Source organism: Chaetodon trifascialis, chromosome 4 (assembly GCF_039877785.1).
Source record: "Chaetodon trifascialis isolate fChaTrf1 chromosome 4, fChaTrf1.hap1, whole genome shotgun sequence".
In the NCBI taxonomy this organism is placed as follows: Eukaryota; Metazoa; Chordata; class Actinopteri; order Chaetodontiformes; family Chaetodontidae; genus Chaetodon; species Chaetodon trifascialis.
Window position 1 is genome coordinate 24,890,849 of NC_092059.1, and position 26,679 is coordinate 24,917,527.

General features: G+C 42.7%; 1 protein-coding gene across 2 annotated transcripts; it reads left to right on the plus strand.

Annotated features, from left to right (window-relative positions):
- Positions 1 to 479: 479 nt before the first annotated feature.
- Positions 480 to 25,857, plus strand: LOC139329944 (desmoplakin-A-like). Of its 2 annotated transcripts, none has more exons than XM_070960609.1 (24): positions 480 to 842; positions 2,407 to 2,500; positions 3,403 to 3,524; positions 3,640 to 3,790; positions 5,314 to 5,439; positions 5,617 to 5,676; positions 5,755 to 5,922; positions 6,268 to 6,372; positions 6,501 to 6,596; positions 8,206 to 8,331; positions 8,527 to 8,679; positions 8,812 to 8,966; positions 9,123 to 9,249; positions 9,526 to 9,712; positions 10,307 to 10,692; positions 10,806 to 10,984; positions 12,161 to 12,299; positions 12,569 to 12,762; positions 13,202 to 13,364; positions 13,466 to 13,549; positions 13,640 to 13,747; positions 13,958 to 14,056; positions 15,119 to 17,101; positions 18,270 to 25,857. In XM_070960609.1, exons 1-24 carry the CDS (start codon positions 568 to 570, stop codon positions 25,335 to 25,337), a joined length of 12,348 nt encoding a protein of 4,115 aa, XP_070816710.1. In that variant the 5' UTR covers positions 480 to 567; the 3' UTR covers positions 25,338 to 25,857. The 2 variants fall into 2 exon arrangements, with proteins under 2 accessions (XP_070816710.1, XP_070816711.1); XM_070960610.1 differs by having other exon boundaries at positions 15,119 to 15,616.
- Positions 25,858 to 26,679: the final 822 nt, after the last annotated feature.

Sequence of the window (26,679 nt, forward strand, 5' to 3'; positions counted from 1 at the left end):
GATTGCAGATGTTAGTGTTTCAGGATATCGACATATGCAAATAACAGCATACAAATGCATATGCAATATGCATACATTTCATTTTAAAACATGATCGATGAATGATCTCACTTTGGATTTGTCCCCATTTTCCCAAATAGTCCTCTTTATAAAAAAAATGTCTTTGCTTTCCAGAACACCCCCACTTTCCAGCAACACTCCACCTTCCAGAAACGTCATCACTTTTCAAACATGTCCCCACTTTTTAAAATATAATAACTTTCCAAAAGTGTCCCCACTTGTCTGAAAGTGAAATTGGTCCTCACAACAATACAACTGCTGGAGCCCAAACACAGTGTGCCTCCAGCTGCTTGGAGGGGAGTGGCATGGAGAGCTTTTCTGGCTCCGCAGGTTGGGGAGGGACAGAGAGGTGTGGTCACCCGCCTCCAAAAACGGTCCTCTCCTGCAGACTGGCGTCAGTGTGAGCCAGAACGACCGGGACGGACAGGTGGAGACAGGGAGACTTGTTGCGCCTCTTCTCCGCCTGGTAGCTTCCAGAGTGGCTGTGGTTGTCGTTTCCTTGTCAGAATGAGTTTGTACGGCTCTCAGAAGGCCCTGAACATGGGCCGCAGGGTCGGATCCAGAGGTGACTTGACCCAAAGTTACGCACGGAGCGAGGTCTTGCACGGAGGCGGTAATGGATACGACCCCTACATGGACGGATACACCTACACCTTCTCAAAGTCCTCTGGAGGCGGCATGATGAGCGGCATGGGAGGCGGCATGATGCCAGGCGGTATGATGAGCGGAATGTCAGGCGGCACGATGACCGTAATGTCAGGCGGCATGGGCGGCGGAATGAGGTATGAATTCATTTTCTGGTTCAGTTTACAACCAAGCTATGTAATCTGCGCGCTGCCACCTGTTACCTGTCTCTGTGAAGCAGGTGGGGGACATTTTGTTCTCCTCTCTGCAGAAGGATGCATGTTATTAAAGATTAATCATGACAGTCTGTTTTATCCCTGTATACATTATAGTCATTAAGCCTAAAAGCTCTGGCATCTGCAGAGCAAATACTGAGTTTACCACACAAGTGCATGGCAGGGATCATAATGCTTTACTTCTGTAAATTCCACAGGTCTGATCTCAGAGATAACCTGACAGTTACATCCGTTTCATTGAGATCAGAAACTGTGTTGTATGACTCAGTACTCTTAATTGCCTTAATTCTCCACTCTCCATATAAATTAAAGTAAGGTTGTACATACTTTATGATAGCATGAAGTTTGCAAAGACTGGAGCTAGTGTACATGCCATTTGTTTGTTGAAGGAGTTACCATACCTGTTCCTTAATTAAATAACAGATAGGATGCAGTGATAAAACAATGCCACTGTGAGAATGTCTCAGGGTCTTAACAATGACTGTTTGTACAGATTATTCTTTTTTAATTGTAAATCAGCTTCTTCTCTGCACAGCTGAGTCCCTCCCTGCAGAGGAATGCTCAGTCTGATTTATAGCTCACTTTGAAGTGCGAAGTTCCTGCTGCTGCAGGTCGATCACTCACTTATTCCAGAAACATGTGTGTCAGGTTGATTATATATATATATCAGCTCATATGAGCTTATGACAGATATGTTGTTATCCTCATGCTCTGGAAGGTCTTTGTCACCAAAAGCTTTAATAATAAATTTGTGCAAAGCAGAAAAGGGTGCCGACGATTTGATCTTCATTTTGCATCCAGCACTTTTTTGTCTTGTGTTGCACAATAGTTTTGTGGATGTTTTACAGATATATCGTTATCAGCAAGTGTTTCGGCTGATAAATAACAGCTGCAGTAGAAAAATGCCAACATACATCTGACTTTGTTTAGAAACTGTGTCTCCTTACCTACACACATTTTTGGATAATACATCATTTTATCACTTTTTGAGAAACACGATCAACTGTGTCATCTGTATTTTTTGTCAACTTTCGCTACTATTTGTGACGAACTAAAGACAAATTTCCAGATGCATGTAAAGTTCTTTCTAGGAGATTATCAGGACATTCAGTGGTTCCTTCATGATAAATCTTAGTGGGTCACAAAACGATTAACAGGATAAGAAAGAAGAAAAAACAGGTCTGCTGCACAAATTTCTATGATCTTTTTCTGACAAAGTGTATCTTTTTTGTGAAATACTGATTGCAAAAAATATTCAAATAAAGCCATCAAAGAAAAGAGACAATCTCTCTTTGGTCAAACTATCATGTGCAACATGTCACGAGTTTGCAAGCAGACATAGCTTCATTTAAAGGGCTTACATATTAGAAAAGGTGGGAACTACTGGTCAAAATGGTGATGTTTTGGTGGCTTAAGGCAAATAATGCATCTGAAGATTATTGTTAGAAAGAGATTAATGGTGAGTTTACTCTGCTGCCCCCTGCAGTGGCTCCAACCTCAGCGCCATCCACCAGAGGGCCATGATCCTGCAGGGCCAGTGCCAGGAGTACCTGAAGAAATCCGAATATGCCCTTCAGTCTGTGAGTCATGACTTATTTTTTAATGCAACCTATTGGCTCTTTTCCTTCAGCGCTGCTGATAAAAGCCTGTCTGGGTCAGCGCTCATACTGTAGTTTTTCATTTGAAAAGAAAAGCATTAGATTGTATCGTCACTTCTGCTGGCAAGAGATGCAGAAAGAATGACAGAAATGTTGTTTGGCTGTAAATGGAGTAACTGGATGGGCAGGCCTTCATACATGTGTCAGAGCATGTAATATGACCCAGACTTGTTTTAAGAGCCAAACACCTTGAGTGATATTTCAACTGTCAATGAATCCACCGATGCCTTTACAGTGTTCGATCAGTTCTGCAGACATGTACAGCTCACGCATACACACACATACCACACACACACACACGCCTCCTCAGCTTCATGTTACAGAATTTCTTGCTTTTCTGCAAAGTTCACCAGAAGTGCATCTTTGTATGTGTGTAAAAATATCCAGTCTCATGATCTTTCTCATGGAGTTTCTCGTTTGAATTTTAACATTTTTGGCACCTCAACACAAACCTACTGTAATCTAAGTGCTGCAGTTGCGACAGCAAACAAAGACAGAGTGTTTGGCTCTGCGTCACAACCAAAAAACCCAGCAGGTAAAAGCATCAACAAAGGTTTTGCGCAACACAAAGCTGGAGTTATATTTGCATAAAAAAAAGAAGGAGCACACTGTGAGGTACTTGTACTCATTAAACTTTTTGGTTGGCAGACATTAAATGAGTTGGATAAAGTGACAAGCACTGTGCAGAATGTTTGGTTCTCTCTCATTTTAGAAAAATTAGAAAATCTTTTCACAGGAATATAAAAGGAGGAATATTTTTGCATTTCTCTTTCTGCGCAGTAGTTTTGTACACTTCTCTGAGTGTTTTGTTTCTGCTCGTGCAGGGCAATGCCCCAGGTGATGCAGAGCGCTACATGATGAAGGCAAAGGAGACCATAGAGCAGCTGAAGAGCTGCGCGATGGACCTGAGACAACTGGGACAGCCCAATGACAACGTAGTCAGGACGTGAGGAAGACTTCTCTCTCTTCTCATTTCTCCTTTTATTTTAATCCTATATGTAACTGATATAATATACATACAGGTTTTGCTAAATGTGCTTTGTCACTTCCCTAATCTGTAGCTTGGAGATGTGTAAGGACCAGCTGAAGGGGGTCCACATGGCCATGTCAGGCACCATGAACAGGAGGAGGAGCAACAGAGGGAGCTCCGGAGCCTGGGAGGAGCCTGGAAGGAGCTTCCAAGATGCTATGGGCTGGATTGCACAGCACAAGGTGGACACACACGCATGCACAGCTACGCACACACAATCTGCCTGGTCATGTAACAGAGAAGTTGATGTAAACATCAGGTTTAATTGTTGCATGTGTATCATTTAGCCATAAGTGTGGCCTGCCCAAAGACAGACTGTGAAGTTCTGAACATTATTAAGTACTAGTGTTTAGAAATGTTGTAGCACATTTGCAAGTACGAGTGCAACGCTTTAATGCATAATTCATTGAAAACGTTTCATCTCAGCAAGGCATCAGTATTCATCCTGTCAGTGCAGAATGGGAGAAAGGAGGAGTGGAACTTCTCATCGGCAGCTAACAACGTTGCATTTCTTGTTGCATAATAATAGCCAAAAAACAAATTAACACGGTGTCTGCAAGTTTTGGAAATGTTCTAAATTCAAGGCCTTAAAATGATCTTGAAGATGATTAAAGACCCTATGTGGGTTTTTTTGAGCACACGGTGTAGAGTCATGTGACTGTGTAGAGACTGAGTTATTGATTTGCATTTTGTGGTTCTAAACAGATGACACTTTGACGTTTACGGCTGATGTAAACAAACCCTGAACAGCATCATAAAACATTAATATCTCAGACAGAGTTTTTTCTTTTTATTTAAAGACAGCGAGAGTGTTGAGAGGGAGAGGAGGCTCCTCTTCGGCCTTTTTATCTTTGGTGACCCGTTTTTCGATTGCAGATTGTTCCTTCAGTATAAAGTGTTCAGCATCTTGATTTCACTCTCAAGCGTCATAACAATGTTACACCAGCCTCCAGAATCTCTCTCTGTTTTTTAGATTTCGTACATATTATATTTGTAATCAATGAAATGGATCTGATTTTCCATTGGTGTTAAAAAATCTGAAATGTACATCAATGGAATGCAGACACTTTGCAAACAAATGAAAGCAAAGCTAAAGGACAGTGCAAGCATGGCAGCTCGATGCATTAAAATAGCTCTTTTTCAGCCACTTTTCTGGCCTAAATGGGGTCAGTCATACTTAAAAGCTAGAAGCAAAAGGATTAAACCATGCCAGTGAATTGACTGATAGAACTCACTGAAGAACTCGTGCACACAACCTTTACACAGTGCAGACATGAAAGCATTCCAGTACTATGTGCTGTCAGATGCTGGGTTGAAGTGGTGAGGCTTGTATCAACTAACTGAAGATTCAAAAGAAAAAAGAGCGCACAAGATGTGCACATGTTGTTGGGAAGCGCTGCAGGGAAATAGAAAAGAAAAGAAGCTTTTGTTTAGTCTTTAATTCTCAGGCCAATTTTCTTCTTTTATATTCCTGAGATGATTTCAGTGAAAGAGGCTCATAAATTCACCCTCCAAAAAAAGAGATAAAAATCTGGTCCCACTTGTTTCTCTGCCACCACCTGCTGGTGACATGTAGTGCATATCAGGCAAATGTTTTAAAAAACACTGACAACTGAACTTTTGTGTCTTTGTGTATTTCTGCTGTGCAGTTGATTGGTAAAACATGATGAGTAAAGCATGTTTCTGCGCCTGTTTGCTGTTTCAGCGTCTGATTGAAACTGCTGCCTGGGGAGATGATCCTGCAGCCATCGGGCAGCAGCTCGCCAGCCACCAGAAGTTTCACGCCTCCATCCAGAGGAGCACCGAGATGGACCGAGCCAGAGACGACCTGGTGGGTTCACACACGCATACTGCCATTATTGCTATGGAGAAAAAAGTGCAATCATTTGTTTGTTCTTAGGGATAGGCATTAACTGATTCGTTGTTTCATAGTGCGTCATGTTTTTCTGTATTTTAAGATAACACCTTGAGAGTCTCTCACCCAATCAGTTTGATTCTCTTCCCACAGATTAAGAAAGGAGACAAAGGAAATCTTCATGCTCTTGACCAAGAATGGGACGGTTTACAGGTAAGAGAGAGACAAATGCCGTATTTGTACTGTAATTATTGGTCATGTATTTAAACTCACTTCCTTCTCCTGTTCCAGAAAATGTCGTTTGGTCGAATGCAACAGCTTCAAGAACTCCAGCAGATCATTCAGGAAATATCCAAAGAGATCATGTGGGTGAACGACAGGGAGGAGGAGGAGCTGATGTTTGACTGGGGAGACAAGAACATCAACCAGTACATCCCACGGAAGCAGGAGAGCTACTCGGTTAGTAAAATGGCCACAATGGAAAGTTCAAAGGTTCAGTGAGAGCCAATAGAAAATTGGGTTCATTTTGATACCCTGATGCTGCAGAAATCCATGTTTCATTTCAATTTCTAAGAGCTCCGTTCTAGTTGATCAACATTCTCAGCAATCCTGTGACAGTAAATTACACTAATGCCTTTTTATGAAGTTAATCTGCATCTCATAAGGGAGCAATCATCTGTGATAGATTAGATTTTGGCAGCTGCAGTCAGTCAGCCATTTAGAGCGATGCCACAGAGTGTTCCTCCAGCTGCATCCTGATGCTTTTGTGTCCCCTGTGATTACTGAACCTCTTTTATGGAACAGAAACTGATGAGCGCCCTGGAGGACAAAGAGAAGGACCTGAATAAACTGAAAGCCAGAGTGGATACCGTCCTGAAGAACAACCATCCAGCTGCAGACAAGATTGAGGTGTGGGCCTGATCCATTCATCATGTGTGTCTTTGTAGAAATGTCAGATTAATGTGCAGTGTTTACAGGCATTGATACATGTGGGAGCCTGTTTTTATTTATCTCTTGCTTTCTGTGCTTGTTTTCAGGCTTACAAGGATACTCTGCAGACTCAGTGGAGTTGGCTCCTTCAGATTACCAAGTGTATTGATGTTCACTTGAAGGAGAATGCAGCTTACAGCCAGGTGACATGACAAAACACAAAACCTAAAGCTGCTCTCGTGAATATTTTCATCTTAACAACTGATGAAATCACTATGTACAATGTGAAGAGTGTTACTTGTAGTGCCAAACCAAGAGAATCATGGAGGGACCTTCAGCTGTACACAACATTTTAGTATTTTTTAGCTCATTACTTTGGCTGTACGGCCTCCCAGCTTACCTATATTTGTTCATGTTCACCACTCTCATCATCATTGTTGCTCGGTGCAGAGGGCAGCGTTTTAAGCAAACAGGCTCTAATAAACTCACTGTACACTACCTACTCACCACCACATACCAGACAGACACAGTTAGCGGCTAGCTAGTGGACATAAAGTACATCTCAAGTCTTTTATTTAATATTTCCTCTCTGCTCACTTGAACCAGGCATCGTTCTGGTCCTCCTGAAGGCTTTTTCAAAGCTGTTATTTCTGCTGCACTATGAAATAACAGTTTCAGAGCTTAGATTTTTAGTGTTGAGGATATGGGTTACATACTGTAATTTCAATTTCCTTCAAACATTTAGCTTGATAAATGATTTCCAGTGTTTGAAAGATACCATTATCATACTCTGAGTCAATAAATAATGATTTCACATTCAGAATATTGATAACTACAGAATCAAATAATAAATTAATAATATAAACACATTCTGTGATTAATTATAATTGCCTCCTGTGCCTTGGAGCAGGATTCAGTATAAATACAGAATGAGGATGCAGGTTGTTCTTCATGTGCAGGTGTTTGTTAAACAGGTAACAGGCTATACAGAGAAAGCACTGCTGCTCTGACTCTGAGAACTCTGTGTTTATTAATAGTAGCACAGTGCACATGTGTGCAGAGACAAATTTATCCGAAGTCTTGCTGGCTGTTAAAGCTGACTGACAGCCGATCACAGTAGCTGCCACTGTCATAAGACACAGACATTGCCTCATGCAACTCTTTGAAAAGGACGTCTCATTTCTCTAAAAGCACATTTCCTTCTCCCTTCTCTAATCACATTTTATCCTTATGTCTCTCTGTGCATCCTTGCGATCCTTAGTCCCTGCGAAGGACTAAGACGTGAACAAAAGACGCAAATGAGGGGAATATGGATGCAATTTAAAAGACTTGGGATGTACCGATAGTGGAACATTTAGAGGCTAAAGAGGCATATCATATGGACATATGATATTTCCCTCAGGCGAGCTAACAGCAGAGTGAATATTACACTGTAGAATTTAAAGAAAATGTTTTCTTTTTGCAGCTTCAGTGGTAGTATCAAAAAAATACTTTGCAGACACCAGTGAATGCTGCTTCCCTCAGGTCCAGCCCTAACCCCTCACATTAAAATTCTACACATAGTGGTGTTAATTGATCCAAAGGGAACGTATGATGTGATTAATCAGTCGCTGTCATGAGCTGAGCTGAATCAGACACATACCGACACCTCTCATCCATTGTGATTAATGGAGTTACCATATGGTGGTCTAAACAGTAGCTTCACTGGTCAAGTGAAATGGGCCCCCTTCACTAAATAACACTGTGGGAAACCTGATAATGTCTACCTAACTATCTCTATTATATGACCTAGCATTATGTGTTTTTCAATAGTTCTTCAAGGAGGCCAATGAGACGTACAGCACCCTGCAGAAGGAACATGAGACGGTCCGTAAGAAGTTCATCTGTGACAAGAACACTTCACTGGAAGACCTAATGGAGCTCCTCAGGGGACTTGAGGTATAACAGCTTAGTACTGAATTTAAGCATAGATTCCTCCTGTGACACTGCTAGCAAAGAAAAACTGAAGGGCTGCAAACTCTAAGTTGATTAATCAACACATTTTGTTTTTCTCTTGTTATGTTTGTTCAAATTTCAGCTTTTTTTCATTAGGTGTTTAATAATTATTGATCATGTTTTTTTTATTGTCACCAGAAAGAGAAGGAGAAGATTATGGAAAACAAGAGGCAAGTTCAACATCTGGTCAACAGCTCCAAGAACATTGTGAGACTGAAACCCAGAAACCCTGAAGAGAAGAGCGGCAGCCCCATCATCGTCAAAGCCCTTTGTGACTTCAAACAAGACCAGGTCAGTTTTCTGTCTCAGGCTGTATGTTTAAGCCACTGGCTCTTACACACACATTGGATTAATTATATTTTTAAGACTTAAAAATTCTGTCATTTATTTATTGCTAAAATGAATTTTCACTGGGCTCCACAGAAAGTGATCTGTAAGGGTGATGAGGCGATCCTAAAGGACAACAGTCAGCGTAGTAAGTGGCACGTTACAGGCCCGGGAGGACTGGATATGTGGGTGCCCTCTGTGTGCCTGATTGTACCACCTCCCAATCCACTCAGCATCAGTCTGGCCAACAAGTAAGATGCAAAGATTGTTTGTTTTGGGTCCGGACACATGATGATGATTTTATAACTCTGGGTCAAGGAACACATGAAATGAATTTGCGGTTCTTGACTGAGATACAAGAAACCTTAACTGTGGTGAGTAAAGCTTTGTCTCTGTGTTATCTAAAGGAATGAGCAGTACTATGAGGCCATCCTCACAATCTGGAATCAGCTGTATATCAATGTGAAGAGTCTCCTCGCCTGGCAGTACTGTCTCCTGGATATCAAACGCATCAACTCCCTGACCATCACCATGGTAAGGGATGAATGAACTCTCTGAAGCCAGGTTCCTTTGTCCCAATTCCCTCTGCCCCTCCAGCCCCAAACGGAATCCATCACTTTCACACCATTTTTGCTCTACTCTGTACTTTCTGTGACACTAAGAGCAAAACTAAAAGCTATCCAACAGAATGGAAGTGTCACATACAAGCATGATCATTGCTGTGTGTTTCAATGATGTGCATTTACTTATGTTTCCTGGACGGTAAAGTTTTTTGTTTCTGATGTTGTGTCTGTGTGTGTGTGTGTCCAGCTGGCAAAGATGCGTCCTGAGGAATACCGTCAAATTATCAAGAGCCTGGAGAATCACTTTGAGGAGTTCAAAGTGAGCTGCCATGGCTCCCAGATGTTTGCTGAGGAGGACAAGAGGACCATTGAGAACCAGTTCAGCGGAGCCCAGGCCCACTATGACCAGCTGGTGGTGCAGCTACCTGCTTACAGTCAGTATTACAAAAAATATACAGTATAAAAATATACAGGACGAGGTGTTATTGAGAGTGTACGCATAGAATGAACTATATCATAGTCTGCTTGCTTTATTACTTTATCAGTGAAACAAAAGTTTTGCAGTTCATGCAGTAATAATCCGGAAATGTTGTTGGACTATAGACTGATTTCATTATTGTGCTATTTACTAAGTTTATATAAATGTATGTAAATTTAAATCTTTTAAATATATATTTATTTATCACAGTCACCACCAATGCTGCCCAATGGATTAGAAAGGCAGAGTCTGCATTTGGAGCCCTTTCAAATATTTGAGGAAAAAAATCAAAAGTTAAAAAAGCCATATCTTGCATTGTTAAGAAGCCCTTAAAAATTCCTCAAACTGTGCCACATTTCTGAGATTTTGTTACAATTTTAGAAATGTTTAGTTATTCATGTTTATGTAGCTTAGTATAGCCCGCTATATTCAGGACTCAGCCTTTCAATATAAAGTCCACCTATTGGACCAGAGAATTAGAAATTACTTTTTAACCATTAGATGTTTTCCTCCACCAATAATGAAAAACATACCTTGTTTCTACTCACAGTTGCACATCAAGAACAAATAGAAGCACAGCAAGTAGCCGAGCAGCAACACCAACAGCAGCTGATTATAATACAGCAGCAACAAGCTGCTGCTGAAGAGGAGGCCAGGAGGCTCGAAGAAGAAAGACGGAGAGCTGAGCTGAGAAAACTGTCAGAGAAGAAAGTGGAAATGAAGAAAGAGCATGTGGTTAAGAGAGATGTAGTGAAAGTGACCAAGACGGAGCCTGTGAAGAGGAAGGTACTGGTGTCCTCTTCCCGCAGCTTATCTGAGCTGCACGCACTCAGACTGAGGCTAGAGAGCACTGAAGGCATGCTGAGTCAGCACGTTCACATCTGCCTCGGAGACGATGGGCTGCACGACTGTGGCCTTAAGATCAATCAGTTGGAGGTAGAGACAAAACTCATAAATTCAAGAAAAACAGACAAGCAAGTAGTATAAAAAACGAACCATATCCCCATATTCATTGCAATAACTGTATTTGCATGTATGTTTTCCTCTAGACAGTGCAGTGTGACATTGACTCCATACGTGAGGAGTACTTACGTCTGAGGGAGCGCATTTTGAAAGAGCTGGAGGGCATGAATGATTCAGATAAAGCTGAGTTCCTCCGCAGCGAGATTGGAGTCATCAATCAAAGACTGAGCAGTCTGGAGAACAGCTCATCAGCTTACCTGCAGCGGTAAGGCTATGCAAGCAAACTCAAACTGTTGTTTTGAAGCCCTGATTATTCAGGATGTCTCATTTAGACCAAGATCTCATTAACATGAAAGACCTCGGATTATGACAATTCAGGCAAATGAATATGTTAAAATACTATTAAATTCTCTCAGAGGATTGTGCCTTTGACTTACAGGTGTACTGTAATTAACATTATTTCAATAGCAAGGTACATAGTATGCAAAACCCATCTGTCCCACCACTGTTGTAATGAGAAACTTTTAAAGGATGCCAGTTATCAAATCCAGGTTTATGAGCAAGATGTTTAACATCACTATTTTTTAGGACATCTGCTGCCAAATTGCTGAGTATAATGATGATATATTATTATTTTATCATCATTTTTATCATTGAGTACATGTATTAAAGCACTGGGCTGAAGGTCATTGGAGGCAGACTATAATCTGAAGAGGCCCATGTTTGAAGTGGAGACAGTGGCATAAAAGATGGTATCATCAGCATAAAAAGGCACATTACAGGCCGAGTTGGTAAAGAAACTTTGTATGTCTAAAGAAAATAGCAAGGGATCCAGTATCAATCTTTGTCGGTCACTTTTACAGGGAATATACAGGGGGCTTGAATGTAAACTGTTCACAGACCCAATTTTTTGTGAGTTAAACTGAGTATTAGCAAAGCAATACAAGCAAACAACATAAACATATCTAACACAGTGTAATTAACAGCCTTGCCACAAAGGTCCTTTGTATGACCATCTGGTCTTAAGTCTAAATAACATTATTAACCCTCAGAGTGGCAGAAAAGTGTTTAACAGTGACTTTTGGATTTCAGGCAGACATCTTTGAAACATATCAGTGTCACCACCTTTAATACAATGGAAACACTTGAGTTGATTTCCATATTCAGGGGATTTCACTAGAAATTGAATTTAAGTGTGTGTATGAGTGGCTCCGTAATAGCAGCAGTGCTGCAACATAGATCAAACCTGTCTCCTCCAGCAGATGTTCTTGTGTTCCTTTGTGTCTTAAAGTACCGTTGTTTTTCTCACACATTAGCAAACCTTAAATGTAAAGGAAGCTACTCTAACCAACTGATCTCTCCCATCATCTACTAAATAAATCTATTCAGTCTTATTATTCTGGAAGGACTGTCTCCACCTCTTCATTTCTTCCTCCGTCAGGCTTCGAGCTCTAAGGGACATGCTGGAGAGTGTGGCACGAGCTGAAGACATAGTGAAAGTTCATGAGGCAAGACTGACAGAGAAAGAGACCACCTCTCTGTTGCCTAGTGAAGTGGAGGAATATATGTTGACCCTGAAGGTATTTTATCAAACAAATTTTCATACAATACATTTCTTGCTTTTGATATGTATTGTGCAATAAAAATAATCACTTGTGATACTGCAATTTTTCCAGCCAAGCTGCAGCGTCGACAGAATACAGTGCATATTAATACGTGACTCAGTGGTCATACATAAACATTTAAATGAGGAAAAACTGTTGTGAGAGAATTAGGGAGCCCCACTATGTTGCTTTTTGATATATACCATAACTCCCCTTACCTTTTCCTGTGTGTTGTTAATATCTAGAATATTAAAGCAGAGCTGGATCAGAAGAGGGATGTTCTGGCCTCCATGGAGGCAGAGTTGGGCAAAGCAAGCCACTGGAACGGCCAAGTGGGTGGGCCCTTCCACAGGTGTGACATGATGCTGTCCAAATACACTGAGCAGGTTGGCCTGCTGTCAGACCGCTGGAGACGAATCCATGCACAGATTGACACCAGGTACATTTTTCTCTCTCTCTCTCTCTCTTTCTCTCTTTCTCTCTCTCTCTCATACCATTGACCCATGTGTCCCAAAAATTGACTATAACACCAAACCTGAGGACATCTAATTAGTTGTCCCATGTCAAACCTATTTACTGTGAGACTCATTACATGTATGGATCTGAGTCCTGTTTCACAAAAGCAATTTGTGAGCATTACTGACATGAAGACTGCAACTTGTGGCAGTATCACGTTTCACAAATGATGTTTTGCTTGCAAATTCAAGATAAATTTGTGAGTCCTACAAGGCTCTTGTATTCTCATGCATAGCAAAAGGGAACTCACCCAGTTCTTCACACTGTTTCTCATCAATCTGCACTTATCAAAGTGTCTGCTGAAAAACATAATGAAGGTGGATGAAGATGTTGCTTGGAATTCTTCTCTTCTTCATGCTCAGACTCCAGGATTTGCAGTTATATCAGCCTCAGCTGCAGCACTACAAACAAACCAGCACTTCTCTTTTTGACTGGATCGATGCCACACGGAAAAAACAGCAAGCCCTGCAGGCCACCAAGATAGACAACATTCAAGGCCTGAAAGATGTTATTAACGACCAGAAGGTGTCGTGCTCAATCCTTCGTTGTTACCAATTGACTTGCTTACAGTGTTGTGGGTCTTTGTTGTCAGACATTTGATATCTTCATATTATTGTGTTATCAAGGCCCTGAACTCAGAAATCAAATCAAAGAGGGAGACAGTAGAGAGTGTGCTGAAGGACAATGAGGCCTGTGTGAATTCTATCAAGGTAAGGAGGCTTACGTATCTATATAGACTTCAAACTCAGCAAAAGAATTCATTTCATGTAATGAATTTCATAACAATGTTGGTTTTACAGGACTATGAAACAGACCTTGCCTCTTACACCTCTGGTTTAGAGACTTTGCTCAACATCCCCATCAAGAGGACAATGCTGAAGTCTCCATCTATGGATCTTAATCAGGAGGTAATGAAACCAAATTTAAAATGTTGTCTCTTGTGAAAACACAGATTCAACTTTAATCACATCGTGACGCACTTGTATCTGAAAACATGTTTTCACATTTACTCTTGTATGTTAAAGGAGGGGGCTGGTCCATGAAATTCCTCTAAATCAATGAAGTTAAGTGCCGTTATATGTACACTGACCCTGGAGTTTGCTGTGTCTTTGTCTCAGGCTACACAACTGCAAACCCGTTACATGGAGTTGCTTACCCTGTCTGGTGACTACTACAAATTCCTGGGAGAGCTGCTAAAAAACATGGAGGAGCTCAAGGTACCAATGTATTTTGTAGCTCTCCAAATATTGTGTTTAACTTTTATCATCATCTTGCAGAGGAATGAAAAAACTAGTAATTTGGCTAAATTTAGATGGTTACGAATAATGTTCAATGTCCCTGATAGGTAGATTAGATTAAGTTCATTTTAAATTATTTTTGATTAAGTTACACTAAGTTGTCAAGGTAAAACCTTTTAGTGTTGTAAATTCAACCATTTTTAAAAACTAAAAGAATTTTTGCCCAATTTTGCACTTTTCCTCCACTCTAGAGCATGCTTCAGAATTTTTCAGTTCAGTGTCAACACTTCATCCACATCTCCAGCTGCAGCAGGCAGGAAAAAAAAGCAGATAACCCCACTGTACTATATGCTCATGACCAAATGAAAGACAAAGTTAGAAAATAGTTGGTGAAGACAGTGGAGCATTTAGAAGCTAAATATCCAGATTTCGCCCCAGATGTTGGTGGAGACCAAAACAGAGCTAAAAGGAGGATGAATATTTGACTTGACTCCAGATTTCACCTGATTGGTGCTCTAAGGCTTAGAGCACCAATCAGGTGAAATCTTCTTGTGTGTCTGTCTTCAATTCCTGCAAGAATATCAGCTTTGTGTTCAACTAAACAGGCCCAAAATTTCACAGTAAGTAAATTGAGTAAATTGAGACTAGAGGTTCATTATATTTCAATAAATATACTTTTTGTGACATTTTTGTTTGATGGTGTGCCTTGTGATTTTTCTAATGTAAAATATGTGCCTTGGCTCAAAAAGGTTGGGAAACACTGGTCTAGTTGATGTGTTTAAATAGGAATTGTTTGGTTACACCATATCAACTTACTGCTGATATGGTAACAATATGACAATGTTGTGATTACAGTTTGTTGTGGTGCCCCCAAGTGGCATAAAAAAAAAATCAATGATGCAGGTTTAAAGAAACCACAGATTTTCTTTGGGCATTGGGTGATTCCATGAATCAGTTAGACCCATTCAAATCAGTCACTCAAGTAGTAAGAAATGTTTGTTGTCATTACAAAGTACAATGAATTTTCATCTTTGGTTACAGATTCGTAACACCAGGATTGACCTGTTAGAGGAAGAACTCCGGCTGCTGAGGGAGGACGTCGAAGACCACAACACCAAGAACAAATGTCTGGAAGATTCTGTTGCCCGCTACCAGCTGGAGTTGTCCCAGTCGAAGGACCAGCTGCTATCGATGGAGGAGGTGAAGCAAAGCACTGCGCTGCAGTGCAGTGCCACCAAGGAGAGCCTAGACAGCACTCAGAGTCAGCTGGCAGACCTCAGCGATCAGGTGACACGTCTGAACTACTTGCTTGAGGAAGAAAAGAGGAAGAGGAGGCTGGCAGAGGAACGCTATACTCAGCAGCAGGAGGAGTATGACTCAGTGCTGAGGAAGAGACACAAGGAGCTGGAAACGGTCAGCTGGTCCAAGATGGAGGTGGAGAAGAGTGTGACAAGTAAGGAGCATGAGATTGAACAGCTGCGGCGGCAGCTGGCTGAGGAAGCAGCAAGGGTCAAGGAGCTACAGAAGGAAATGTCAAAGGTAAGAGGCCAATGCAGTATGGAGATCAATAACTTAAAGCTCAGCTACGAATCCCAGATCCATGTCAGCCGTGCAGACATCCAGAGGCTGACAGCCCAGAGGGGGGAAGATACAGCTGAGCTCCAGCTGCAGTTTGACAGGATGATGGCAGAGAGGAGGAATCTGGAGGAAGAGCTCAGGAGGCTCAGGATGTCTGTCAGCGAGGCTGAGGAACAAAGGAAGAGGGCAGAGGAGGAAGCTCACAGTCAGCGTGTTGTCATCACAGAGGAAGGACGCAGGAGGAGAGAACTGGAAAGTCAGGTAGAGGCGCTAATGAAGCAGAGAGATGAGGAGAGCAGCCAGTATACGGAGGAACTGGCTGAAGTCATGAAGAGTCTGCGGGAGAAGAATGAGGAGTTGGCCTACATCACACACAGTCTAGAGGAGGAGACCCGCAGGAGGAGAACTATAGAAGAGGGGCAGGGTGTGCTTGAACAGACTTTGGCCCAGATGCAGGTCAAGCTTACCAGTTCATCAGTGACTGCAAACCAGCTGGGGGATTGCGAGGTGGAGCTTCAGAAGGTTCGTTTGGAGCTAGAGAGGGAGAGCAGGGAGAGAAGCAGAGTAGAGCAGAACATGAGCAGGTTACAGGGACGCATGAAGGACCTTCAGGCTGTGAGAGATGGCCTAGAGAGCCAAGTGGAGAATCTGAGGAAGGCTAACCAAGAGGAATTGGCCAAAAGAAGGCAGGTAGAAACAGAACTGGAAAAGACCATGTTAACTATGACAGACTACACCAGCACCATTACCATGCTACGCAAGAGCCAAGACCAAGCCAGCATGTCAGTAAAGAGTGGTGAAGAAGAGCGTCTTAGGTTGCAGGAGGAGCTGGAGAGAAGTTTGAGACAAAACAAGACTTCTGCTGTGCGCATGACACAGCTGAGTACAGAGCTGAAGGCCCTGCAGCAAGAACTCCTCCAGGAGCAAGCCAGAGTCAAAGAGGCAAAGAAAAGTGAAGAAGAGCATCTTAGGTTGCAGGAGGAGCTGGAGAGAAGCTTAAGACAAAACAAGACCTATGCAGAGCGCATGGCAGAGCTGAGCACAGAGCAGAAGGCCTTGCAGAAACAGCTCCTCCAGGAGCAAACCATAGTCAAAGAGGCAAACCTCAGGAATGAGGGTCTTTACAGAACTATTGAGGAGAGAAGTAAGGCACTGAATGAGAACACAGTTGAGCTTCAAAGGTTGAAGGAATTGACAGAAACTCAGACCAAAGAGAGGCTAAAGCTGGAGGAGGAACTAAGGGCAGCGCGACATGATAAAGAAGAACTCTTGAGGTCCAAACAGGAATGTGATGATGAACTCTCCTCCCAGATTACTGCCCTGGAGCTGCAGCTGCAGGCCAGTGAGCACAACAATGTAGATTACCGCAGCCTGATCTCAGAGCTTTCCTTGGAGAGAGAGAAATTCAAGTTGGAGATTGAGAGAATACAAAACCAGTCCATCGAGGTACATGGAAGTTTGGCACTTCCATCTTCATCTTTCCAATCAGAGTCCTAATCTGGATCAATCAAGTGGCTTTCACTGTCTGTAGGAAAATGTTTGCTTGCATGCAGGAACACCTTTAAGCCCCTGTAGATGCCTCCCACTTGGTAACTCTGATTTGAACACATACATGTGTATGTGTTTGAATTATTTGCATGTCAATCACTTGCATGCAAACATAATGTGTGCCTCTCTGCCCTCTGAACTCCACTGTCTCCCTGCCTGTGTTGTGCAAATATTTGCAGTTTGCATGCTTTTTATGCCTTTACTTCTTTTGCTCTGAATGATCAACACTGTCAGTGACATGATTATCACAAGTTCTCTGGTCTGGTTTGATTGTTGTTTTTCATATTTTTGTAGCATCTTAATGGTCTTTTGAAACATTTTGCAAACTTGTAAAAACAGCACTGATGTACACTTAAAAAAATCCATAATTCACCTCTTCTTGCAATTTTAGACCAGCCATTGGCATTTTTGGCATTATGTATTTGTGCTGTTTTGCAAATTCACAGAATGTAGACAGTGACTATTCCAGTCTGAACAAAGTAATAATTATAGTTGTGTGCTGATTTTGTAGTTGTAGTTCTCATAAACATGTAGTGTATGGTTTGTCTGCAGAGGATTGATTTCATGCAGTATTTTGGAGGAGTGCACACAGACTTCCTGTTTATGTATTCTACTATTATTTCATCAATTACATAATAACTTTTAGTTTATTCAATTCTTATAAATTTAACACACATTTAACAACATCCCTTCTGTTGCTCTTAATTACGTTGTACGCTGCCAAAATGTTGAACCTCAATTCAGTAATCTGCAGCTGGAAAAATGAATAGAGCAAGTATGTCTGCTCTCCTCTTTGATAGTATTCACGTTTACCATAACATTTATTAGCACCAGTACAAATTTACTGGGATTGTAGTGAAATTTATTTTGATAGTAGCATTATGATTTCTTTTTTATTTTATTTTAATTCAGACCTGTTCTATCCAGTGTCATTAATTGTATGCTTACATAGCATGATGTAAAATGCAGAAAATAAATGTATGATTCTTGATATGTTTTGATTTATTTTGAGTTGACTAACTTTTTGTCTTTGCTCTCTCTCTCTCTGCTGTTTCTCTCCCTACAGACAACAGCCATGATGCAATCCATTCAGTCCCAGTACAGTGAGATTGTGATGGAGAGAGATGCTCTGTTGCTGAAACTGCAATTGTCAGAAAAAGACAAAGATCGCATTCAAAGGCTAGAGGAGGAACTCAGTCACATTAAACTGTCCCTAGAGTCTGAGCTTCGCAATAGGCAACATCTACTGGAGGACAGTGAGAGGGTAAAGAGGGATTTAGGTTACTGGAAGGACCAATGTGATAGTAAGCAGGGCCTGATCAGGCAATGTGACACAGACAAAGAACGTCTGGAGAGGGAAAAGAACTCTTTGAAAAGTGAGATAGAGAGGCTGATGAGGGAACTCAAGGAGCTTGAGGAGTCATATAAAAGTAGGCTGGCAGCCATGCAAAAAGAACTGCGAGAGATGACCATTGTCAGACAAACCATGGAAACTGAGCTGAGGAGACTTAGAGAGCCCCCAACATTGGATGGCTCCACTGTGATTTTTGATGGAGTCCGCAAACCAGTCACAGCAAATCAGCTGCTTGAGTGTGGTGTTTTGGACCAACCAACATTCAGTCAGCTAGCGAAGGGACATAAGACTATCGCTGAGGTTTCTGCTGACAAAAAAATCAGTCTAAAAGGGACAGGCCCAATAGCTGGGGTCATAATTGAAGGTCCAAGAGGTCCAGGATCTATTACTGGACCCTTATGCAAAATGACTTTCACCGAAGCCAAGAAAGAGAATCTCCTGCCACCAGATAGCGTTGATCTGCTACTGGATGCTCAGGCAGCCACAGGCCACATAATTGACCCCAGGACTAATCACAAGTTGACAGTTGAGGAGGCATGTAATCAAGGTGTGGTTGATGAAGAGGACAGGCAGAGGTTGCTAGCAGCAGAAGCTGCAGCAGTAGGATATCGTGGTCCTGGCACAAGCAACCCCCTTTCAGCATTTCAGGCCATGAAGAAAGGATTGATTGACAAGAACACAACACTGCGTCTGCTACAAGCCCAGGAGTCTGTGGGAGGTATCCTAGATCCCATACTCAGTGTGTTGCTTCCCAGAGAAACAGCCATTACGCGTAATTTAATTAATGATGACATATGTCATGCTCTGAATCAGAGGCCTGAGCTGTACCTGGACCCAGAAACTGAGGAGGGTATAACCTACACATCAATGAAGAGGAGATGTAAGGTAGAGCCACACACAGGCCTTCTGCTTCTTCCTATCCCTGAAAAAGTAGACCCTTCCAGACTTGTCTTTGATGGTGTCCGCAAGCCAGTAACAGCACACCAATTGCTTGAATGTGGTGTGCTGGACAGGCCAACATATAAAGATCTAGAGAAGGGGAAGAAAACTGTCCCAGAAGTGTCTGTAGACAAAAATGTTAATTTGAAAGGTACTGGGCCCATTGCTGGGATTGTAGCTGGGAGTCAAGGCAAAATGTCCTTGTCAGAAGCGAAGAAACAGATGCTGCTGCCTGAAGATACTGCAGATTTGCTCCTGGATGCCCAGGCTGCCACAGGCCACATCATTGACCCCAAAACCAATCAGAAGCTGACAGTAGAGGAGGCATGTGCCAGAGGGGTGGTGGACATTAGGGATCGAGAGAAATTATTGGCAGCAGAGGCTGCTGCTGTGGGTTACAAGGATCCGAGTGCAGCCAAGCCTCTCTCAGTGTTTGGGGCCATGAAGAAAGGAATTATTGATGAGAACACTGGGCTACGTCTGCTGCAGGCTCAGGAGTCTGTGGGAGGCATTCTTGATCCCAACCTCAGTGTGTTTCTCCCCAAAGATACTGCTATCAAGCGGAACCTTTTGGATGAAAACCTCCGTCAACTTCTAAACCGAAGTCCCAAGTGTTACCTTGACCCAGAAACAGATAATGATGCCAGTTATGGGGCACTGAAGAAAAGATGCAAGACAGAGCCTCATACAGGTCTGCTGCTTTTGCCAGTCTCTGAGAAGCTAGACCCTTCCAAACTAATCTTTGATGGTGTTCGTAAGCAAGTGACAGCACAACAGTTGCTTGATTGTGGGGTCCTGGACAAAGCAACATTTAATCAACTAATGAAGGGGGAGAAAACTGTCCCAGAGGTGTCCGTGGATAAGAAGGTTTTTCTAAAGGGGATAGGATCAATTGCTGGTGTGGCAGCTGGACCTTTAGGGAAAATGTCTTTATCAGAGGCCAAGAAACAGACGCTAATGCACCCGCATAGTGCAGATTTGCTGCTGGATGCACAGGCTGCCACAGGCCACATCATTGACCCCACAAGCAATCAAAAGTTGACTGTAGAGGAAGCGTGTGCCAGAGGAGTGGTGGATATTAGTGATCGAGATAGACTCTTAGCAGCAGAAGCTGCTGCTGTGGGCTACCGGGATCCTAGCACAGCTAAGCCTCTCTCAGTATTTGAGGCAATGAAGAAGGGATTGATTGATTGGAGGACTGGGCTACGCCTGCTGCAGGCCCAGGAGTCTGCAGGGGGCATTCTGGATCCCAACCTCAGTGTATTTCTTCCTAAAGATACGGCTATAAAGCGCAGCCTTTTGGATGAAGATCTCTGTCATGCTCTAAACAAGAGGCCTGAGTATTACCTTGACCCAGACACTGAGAGTGATGCCAGCTATGGAGCTCTAAAGAAAAGATGCAAGACAGAGTCTCACACAGGACTGATACTTCTGCCAATCATTGAGAGGAAAGACCCTTCCAAACTGATGTTTGACGGTGTCCGCAAGCCAGTCTCAGCACAGCATTTGTTTGAATGTGGAGTCCTCGACAAGCCAACATTTAACCAGGTAGTGAAAGGGGAGAAAACTGTTCCAATGGTGTCTCTGGAAAAGACAGTCTTTCTGAAGGGGACTGGACCCATTGCTGGGGTGGTGACTGGAGAGCAAGGAAAAATGTCACTGTCAGAAGCAAAGAAACAGATGCTGCTGCCTGAAGATACTGCAGATTTGCTCCTGGATGCCCAGGCTGCCACAGGCCACATCATTGACCCCAAAACCAATCAGAAGCTGACAGTAGAGGAGGCATGTGCCAGAGGGGTGGTGGACATTAGGGATCGAGAGAAATTATTGGCAGCAGAGGCTGCTGCTGTGGGTTACAAGGATCCGAGTGCAGCCAAGCCTCTCTCAGTGTTTGGGGCCATGAAGAAAGGAATTATTGATGAGAACACTGGGCTACGTCTGCTGCAGGCTCAGGAGTCTGTGGGAGGCATTCTTGATCCCAACCTCAGTGTGTTTCTCCCCAAAGATACAGCTATCAGTCGGAACCTTTTGGATGAAAACCTCCGTCAACTTCTAAACCGAAGTCCCAAGTGTTACCTTGACCCAGAAACAGATAATGATGCCAGTTATGGGGCACTGAAGAAAAGATGCAAGACAGAGCCTCATACAGGTCTGCTGCTTTTGCCAGTCTCTGAGAAGCTAGACCCTTCCAAACTGATCTTTGATGGTGTTCGTAAGCAAGTGACAGCACAACAGTTGCTTGATTGTGGGGTCTTGGACAAAGCAACATTTAATCAACTAATGAAGGGGGAGAAAACTGTCCCAGAGGTGTCCGTGGATAAGAAGGTTTTTCTAAAGGGGACAGGATCAATTGCTGGTGTGGCAGCTGGACCTTTAGGGAAAATGTCTTTATCAGAGGCCAAGAATCAGATGCTAATGCACCCACATAGTGCAGATTTGCTGCTGGATGCACAGGCTGCCACAGGCCACATCATTGACCCCACAAGCAATCAAAAGTTGACTGTAGAGGAAGCGTGTGCCAGAGGAGTGGTGGATGTTAGTGATCGAGATAGACTCTTAGCAGCAGAAGCTGCTGCTGTGGGCTACTGGGATCCTAGCACAGCTAAGCCTCTCTCAGTATTTGAGGCAATGAAGAAGGGAATTATTGACCGCAACACTGGACTACGTCTGCTGCAAGCTCAGGAGTCTTTGGGTGGCATTCTGGATCCCAATCTCAGTGTGTTCCTACCTAAAGATATAGCTATAAAGCGCAACCTTTTGGATGAAGACCTCTGTCATGCACTAAAGCAAAGTCCTGCTTCTTATCTTGACCCAGAGACAGAGAGTGGTGTCAGCTATGGAGCTTTGAAGAAAAGATGCAAAACAGAGTCCCACACAGGCCTACAAATTCTGCCAGTCTCTGAGAAGGTTGACCCCTCCAAACTACTGTTTGATGGTGTTCGTAAGACAGTCACAGCACAAGAGTTGCTTGATTGTGGGGTCCTTGACAAATCAACATTTAACCAACTAATTAAGGGGCAGAAAACTGTGCCAGATGTGTCCGTGGATAAGAAAGTCTTTCTAAAGGGGACAGGGTCAATTGCTGGTGTTGCAGCCGGACCTTTAGGGAAAATGTCCTTTACAGAGGCTAAGAAACAGAAGATTATGTCTTCTGACAGTGCTGATATGCTCCTGGATGCTCAGGCAGCCACAGGCCACATCATTGATCCCAGAACTAATCAGAAACTGACAGTAAAAGAGGCGTGTGCAAGAGGAGTAGTGGATAAGGAAGATGAATCAAGGTTGTTTGCAGCTGAGGCTGCAGCCATAGGTTATAGAGACCCACATACTGCCAAGCTCCTGTCAGCTGGCCAGGCCATGAAGAAAGGATTAATCAACAAGGACACAGCTCTACGTATGCTTCAGGCCCAACAGTCTGTAGGTGGTATTTTGGACCCTGCCCTGAGTGTATTCTTACCCAAAGACATTGCCATGGAAAGGGATCTCATAGATAAGGATGTATACCAGGACCTGAATCAGTATCCTGAGTGCTATCTGGACCCAGACACCCAACAAGCAACTACCTATGTATCTATGAAGAAAAAATGCAAAGCAGATCCAAGCACAGGTCTTTTGCTTCTCCCTGAACCTAAAAAGCCATTAACTGTCTGGGGGCTTAGGGACCAGGTGTCAGTCATAGATCTAGTGGATGCCAACCTGCTGAAACCTTCTGATATGGACCAGCTGAGGGAGGGCAGACTGACAAGCCAGGACATTGAAGACCGCCTGTTCTCCTACCTGAGAGGTTCTACCTGCATAGCAGGAGTTTATGATGAAGCCAGTGATAAGATAATGTCCATTTATCAGGCCATGAAAGACGGATTGTTGCAAGCTGGGACCGCTCTGGAACTACTTGAGGCCCAGGCTGCCTCAGGCTTTATAGTTGATCCTGTCAACAACCTTTACCTCACTGTTAGTAATGCCTACAATAAAAGACTGTTCGGGCCAGAGTTTAAGGACAACCTGCTATCAGCAGAGAGGGCTGTGACTGGTTACAAACTACCTGGAACAGACAAGATTATCTCTCTTTTTCAGGCGATAGAGAGAGGTCTAGTGGAGAAAGGTCATGGTGTCCGTCTGCTACAAGCCCAGATTGCAAGCGGTGGTATAATTGATCCAGAACACAGCCATCGTATTGACGTGAATGTAGCCTGCAAGAGAGGTTGCTTTGATGATACGATGAACAAGATCCTGACTGATCGGAGTGTTGACTCTACAGGTTTCTTTGACCCTAACACAGAGGAAAACCTAACTTATCTGGAGCTTAAAAAACGCTGCATCACAGATAAGAAGACTGGCATCATCCTTTTGCCGATCATGGACAAGCAAAAGCAAGAGTCAACTCAGAAGAACACTCTGAGAAAGAGGAGAGTGGTAATTGTGGACCCAGACACTAATAAAGAGATGACAGTGCTTGAAGCATATAACAAAGGGTATATAGACTACAGTACCTTCCTGGAGCTGTCTGAGCAGGAGTGTGAGTGGGAAGAGATCACGATCACTGCCCCAGATGGTTCCACACAGTTTGTTATTGTTGACAGGAAGACTGGAAGACAATATGATATTACTGAGCTGCTTGAAAAGCAAGTAATTAATCAGTCAGACCTAGATCAATACAGATCACGTACCATCACCCTCACTCAATTTGCAGATATTATCACCAACAAAACCAGACATGGGTCGTCATCATCATCAACTTCAAGACCATCAGCAGCCTCACGTACATCCACAGTGGCATCATCATCACTTTCCACATCAGCATCTTCAGGTATGCCTTCAATGACATCATCATCATCATCTACTTTAACAACATCAGAAGCATCAGTTCCATCAGTGATATCGTCATCATCATCATCATCATCAGTCCTGTCAAGATCCGTATCACCTACTCTTGCCAAGATGACCACAACAAGAACAACCACCGTCACAGAGGGAAACACTACAGTCAGCAGTGCATCTCGAGACTCGCCTGATTGCCTTAGGAATATATCCAGTGTATCTATCACACTGGCCTCCCCTGTTGAAACAGTGGGTGAACAGGAACCTGTGGGTGCCATCTTTGACACAGAGACTGTAGAGAAGATATCTATCACAGAGGCTCTAAATCGTGGTCTGGTGGATTCCATCACTGCCCAGAGACTGCTGGAGGCCCAGGCCTGCACTGGAGGAATCATCAATCCCACAAATGGCCATAGGTTTGGCATCCAAGAGGCCTCTCGCCTAGGTATAATAAATGACGACATGGTGCCTAAGCTCAAGCCTGCCCAGAAAGCCTACATAGGCTTTGAAGATGTAAAAAATAGGAAGAAGATGTCTGTTGCTGAGGCTATGAAAGAGATGTGGCTACCATATGAGGCAGGGCAGAGGTTCATGGAGTTCCAGTTTGTGACAGGGGGGCTTTATGACCCAGAAATGGGCTGTAGAAGAACCATAGAACATGCCTTGAAAATGGGCTGGCTGGATGTGAGAACAGCTGAGAAGCTCCAAGACACCAGCCATTACACAAAGAACTTGACTTGCCCTAAGAGCAAACTTAAGATCTCTTACAAGGAGGCTCTGGATAATTGCCTGGTGGAGGAAGGTACTGGGGTGAAAATGCTCCAGGCCTCATCTGTGTCTTCCCAAGGAATCAGCAGTCCTTACAATGTCTCCTCTGCCCCAGGATCTACCACTGGATCAAGGAGTGGCTCACGACGAAGCTCACGTAGGAGCAGTGTGGACTTAGGCTCCCCCAGCTCCTCATCAACTAGTCGGTACAGTCAGTCTAGCTTCATCACGTTCTCCTCCACATCCAACAAATAAATCAAGAAAAGGTCCTGCACATTTATGCTCTATTCAGAAAAGAACTTTGGAAAATGTGTGTGTGGTACATGAGGAAAAAAATTCTAATTTCTTTTTGCATAGTTTTAGACTTTAGCTTTGGTGTGGTGTTGCAATGCTTTTAAAAATGCTTTAGTTCAAATGATCATGAAAATAAACACTACCAAGATATTTTTTTGTGGAAAAGGACTTAAGTATTAATAGCAGCCAACTTAAGGTATTTGGATTGAAAATAAAGTATATGTGAATATAGTTGTTGGTTCCTCAGAAAGAGGCTTAGAAATGAAATTCTTGCATAAACGCTTCAGATATATTTCTCTAAATCATGGAATATGATTTCTTTTTAAACTTTGTATTGGTAATGGCACAATGGTTTTATGTTTACTTTTGATACATAAAATCCCTGTTTTTGGAGGGAGGGGACGCAGGGTTGGGATACATATATTTGCTTAACTGCTATTTTTTTAAATGAATCAGTTGTTAACTATTGGTTTGTTGCTGTTTTAGTGCTTCTGGTTTTGTAACACATTCTTTTATCTCAAAATAAAAAAACCCCTTCGATTCTTTTGCTCATATGGATTCATGACTGTTCTTATTCATATTCAGATGCATGCACAATAAAAACACTTACATCAACACTTAAGATCAAAGACATCCCTCAATGTGTATGCAAATGTAATAGAAACCACAATTTGAAGTGGACCTCAATTGTACAACAGTATAAAATTGTAAGACATGTAATTCAAGGTTGTAATTCAAAATGTCTGCATTGGTATCGTGTAACAAGTATAATATCACATATCATGTGGGCTTTGTTGCTGGTTAAATGTGTGCATTTTGCTGGCCATTAAAGACTTACAGGTACGTCAATTAGAGTAGTTAAAGAAAACATATTTTTTAAAAGCAGTAATTAAAGCTTAAAGGCTGGTTCTCGAAAAGCAGGTACACTTCTAGTTAATTTGGGCGGGTGTTATCAAAGGTTGTGTTTGTATGACAAAAAATTTCAATGGCTCAGTGGTTTAATTGCCATATGAGCCCTCCTCATAAAGACCAGGCTACAGAAGCACTGAGGCTGGAGGCAGTGGCCGAAGGCGGGGAGGACATTACACCAGAAGAAATGCTTGCTTTGCTCCGAAATGCCTCCAAAATAAAAGCGTATTTGCTTGCTTTCTGTACACCGGTTTTATTGAAAATAGGTCACGAAAAAGAAATTCCACGGGTGGATTATCTTGGCTGAGTTGGTTTTATACTACATGCAGACATTATCAAATAATAAACAACTGCTCTATAGTTACGACTACTATTTTATTTTGATAGTGTTACC